This window comes from Mytilus galloprovincialis, chromosome 10 (assembly GCF_965363235.1).
Source record: "Mytilus galloprovincialis chromosome 10, xbMytGall1.hap1.1, whole genome shotgun sequence".
Classification (NCBI taxonomy): domain Eukaryota; kingdom Metazoa; phylum Mollusca; class Bivalvia; order Mytilida; family Mytilidae; genus Mytilus; species Mytilus galloprovincialis.
Window position 1 is genome coordinate 55,465,091 of NC_134847.1, and position 3,758 is coordinate 55,468,848.

Sequence of the window (3,758 nt, forward strand, 5' to 3'; positions counted from 1 at the left end):
GTTCAACGTAATCTGTACGATTTTTATGTTTGAAGTTAGATTCAAAACAAACCAGACATATATAATATATATATATTGCTATTGATTAGTGTTGCAATGTGCATTGTGTTTAAATGTAATATCAGTATTTAGTTCTATTATAATCTTAAATCAATCCTATTTCTATCTTATTTTTTAGACATAATTTTTCAAATATGACGTCATATTTGTGCTGTTTCAGAAATTCACATGTCTGCATGGAGTAATATTGTACCATTTCACCACCTCGTATGTCGGGTGTGTCTATTTTCTGTGTTGGTCTTCAATGTATTATGTATTCGGGGTTTGTTTTCTGTAATTAGTTAAGACGTCAGTTTTATCATGTAAATCTTTTATATTCATTTGATAAAATTTACTGTTTGCAATAGCATAAATTGTTCTATAGTTTCAACCCACCATTTTTTTTTCTTTAAAAATGTCCTGTACCAAGTCAGGAAAATGGCCATTTTTATATCATAGTTCGTTTCTGTGTGTGTAACATTTTTACGTTGTGTTTCCGTTGTGTCGTTTGTTTTCTCCTATTTTTGAGTGTGAATTCAAATTACTTTAATTTAAGACGTGTCACGATACTTTTCTATCCCAAATTCATGTATTTGGTTTTGATGTTATATTGGTTATTCTCATCGGATTTTGTCTAATGCTTATTCTGTTGCTGTGTGTGTTACATTTTAATGTTGTGTCGTTGTTCTCCTCTAAAATTTAATGCAATTCCCTCAGTTTTAGTTTGTTACCCCAATTTGTTTTTTGTCCATAGATTTATGAGTTTTGAACAGCGGTATACTACTGTTGCCTTTTTTATCAACAACTCCAACCAATAATCATTTAATATAAAAAAAGAAGTGGTATGATTGCCAATTAGACAACTACCCACAAAAGACCAAAATAAAACAGACATTAACAACTATAGGTCACCGCACGGCCTTCAATAATGAGCAAGCCCATACCGCATAGTCAGCTATAAAAGGCCCCGATAAGACAATGTAAAACAATTCAAACGAGAAAACTAACGACCTTATTTATGTAAAAAAAAATGAACGAAAAACAAATATGTAACACATGAACAAACGACAACAACTGAATTACAGGCTCCTAACTTGGGACAGGCACATACATAAATAATGTTGCTGGGTTAAACATGTTAACGGGATCCCAACCCTCCCCCTAACCTGGGACAGTGGTATAACAGTACACCATAAGAACGATTTAAGTATTTATTACATTGGGTCCAGGACCCAAAAAAATCTAAACATAAGTCCCGGAACAAATGTCCCTCATTTATAATTACCAGTACATAAAATTTTATATTTTGAAATTCCATTTAGTAAATATGTCAAGTTCACATTTTCTTCTTTTTTCTTTAAGTCAACGTTTTTTATGTACTTTTTACATTGATTGTGACGACAATTATTTGTTTTTTGGTACTATAAAATTGATTAAAGATATCAGGAAGGATCAATTCATTTTATTATTTTAATGGCAGTTAAATGTCTCACTATACAGTTTGAATTTCATGTCTCGTTTTCTTTACGTAGAAGCTTCAAATCACTTTTTTTTTGGGTCTATTTTAGAAGTGAAAGGATGATGGTTATGGAACCAAAAGACATCTCCAGGTCAACATACAGTCGTCAGTGACTATTAACATCGTTGTCAATATAATGGAATTTGATGTGACTGTCCTACAAGTGAGAGATCTAGCTTGCTATAAACCCAGGTTTAAACAACCATTTTCTTCATAGGAAAATGCCTGTACCAAGTCAGAAATATGGCAGTTGTTATCGATTTGTTTGATGTGTTTGAGCTTTTGATTTGATGAGAACCTTTCCTTTAGGAATTTCAACTCGGAGTTATGTTTTTTATAATATTACTGTTTTCTTTATATATATACCGTCTATATTAGCAGATGATTTTTTAAATGTTTATTTATCGAGTCTTTAAAAGTGTTTATGTATTTACATATAGAATGAGCGTCACAATAATTATTACAATAATAACAATTTGTCGAGAAAATTAGATACATGAAGAGATGTTTTTCTTTTTTCTCACAATCCATAGGAGTAACGACCTGATTCCTTGTTTTTCTGTACAGGAAAAATTTCATAACACTTCCAGGAAAATAGTCGTCCTTGTAGTATAACTTGGTTGTTATAATGACAGCCACTACCGTAAATCCACTGATCAACATGATAGTTATCATACCAATCAACAAGAAACACATTGGATTAAGTCTTAATAAGTGTTCACGTATTTACATACAGAAAGAAAGCCACAAGAATTATTACAATAATTGCATATGAGGAAAATAAAAACAATTTGTCGAGAAAATTAGATGCATTTTTTCCATTATAGAGTTGTTTCTCTTTTTTCTCACAGCCCATAGGAGTAACGTCCCGATTCTTTGTCTTTCTGTTCAGGAAAAATTTCATAATCCTTCCAGGGAAATATTCTTCTTCGTAGTATAGCTTGGTTGTTATAATGACAGCCACTACCGTTAATCCACTCATCAACATGATAATTATCATAACAATCAACAGGAAACACATTGGATTAGAGGATGCTGGGATTGATGCTGAAACAAGCGTTAAAAATATGGCGTACGACAAAAGTACTGTCATTGCTAAGGATATACGCTCTCCTGATTCTACCGGAAGTAAAAACACTAGTGGATTGAGCAAACACAACAAAACAGTCGGTAGAACAATCATTACTATATAGTACACTGGTTCGCGTTTTAATGATAAACTCATAAAAAACCTAAAATAATAGCTTGGGTGTAGTTGTGCATAGGTGTCTCCAGTTACCACTTCCCAATTTGAGTTTTTTGTGTAGTAATCTAGATTTACTTCATCAAATGACGATATTAATTTGTAAGTACCAGCATCTCCATTCCAAATGATAAATTCTAAGAGGCATGGTTGGGTATCAAGAGGAAATTTTGAAATATCAGTTTTGCATTTTGCTTCTAAAATACTTCCCGGGGAATACTGAACAAATCCGCTGCTATTTAAAAATACTCTAAAAGCAGAATCAAAACCGATAGGTTCAAATTTCTTTGCATTATTTATCAGATAAATCCACGGTATCCAAATATCAGTTGAATCCACTTCCAATAAATATGTATTTCCATAATCTTCAGGATTCCATGACAATGATGTGTCTTTCCATACCACTGATAATCCTCCTGTTAGAACGAGCGTTTCCTCGATCTCTCTAAAAGAATTGATAGATAGTAAATAGAAAGCCAGTGAAATTTCTAATGGTTCTGAATGATTGTCCACAGGTATAATATTTTTCCTATAACTACTGAAAAGATCATCATATTGTTTTGTCACATTAACTAAAGTTTGTCCAAAACTCGGCAAAGGAAACGGGAGTAATATCAAGACACAGAAAATGAAACGATTCATTTCTTATTTTCTTCCAAGAGTTCCACATTTACTGGTAAATATAAGTTGAATTGCACAGAATGATACACACAGACACAAATTAAGCGTTTCAACTATGTTTTAAAACATATAATTTTACGAATATCACGTCGTTTGGTCGCTTGTTAAAATTTAAATACCGTAAAATGTATAATATATTTGAAAGAAAACTGCTTTTTAATAAACATTTTAAGACAGTTATATACTAGATGATATATACCCCAAAAGAAGTTTAAAATGTTCTAACATTTTAATAATTGTTTATTGATTTCCAATAATAGATGTCAATATAAAGAT

General features: G+C 31.6%; 1 protein-coding gene across 1 annotated transcript; it reads right to left on the bottom strand.

The window, feature by feature from the left end:
- Window positions 1-1,968: 1,968 nt before the first annotated feature.
- On the bottom strand, window positions 1,969-3,555 carry LOC143049245 (acetylcholine receptor subunit beta-like 1). The gene has a single exon (XM_076222949.1). The coding sequence runs from the start codon at window positions 3,441-3,443 to the stop codon at window positions 2,277-2,279; it is 1,167 nt and encodes a 388-aa protein (XP_076079064.1). The 5' UTR covers window positions 3,444-3,555; the 3' UTR covers window positions 1,969-2,276.
- Between the last annotated feature and the right edge of the window lie 203 nt (window positions 3,556-3,758).

Excerpts from the sequence above, each read along its gene's own strand:
- LOC143049245 (XM_076222949.1), bottom strand. The coding sequence starts at position 3,443 with ATGAATCGTTTCATTTTCTGTGTCTTGATATTACTCCCGTTTCCTTTG.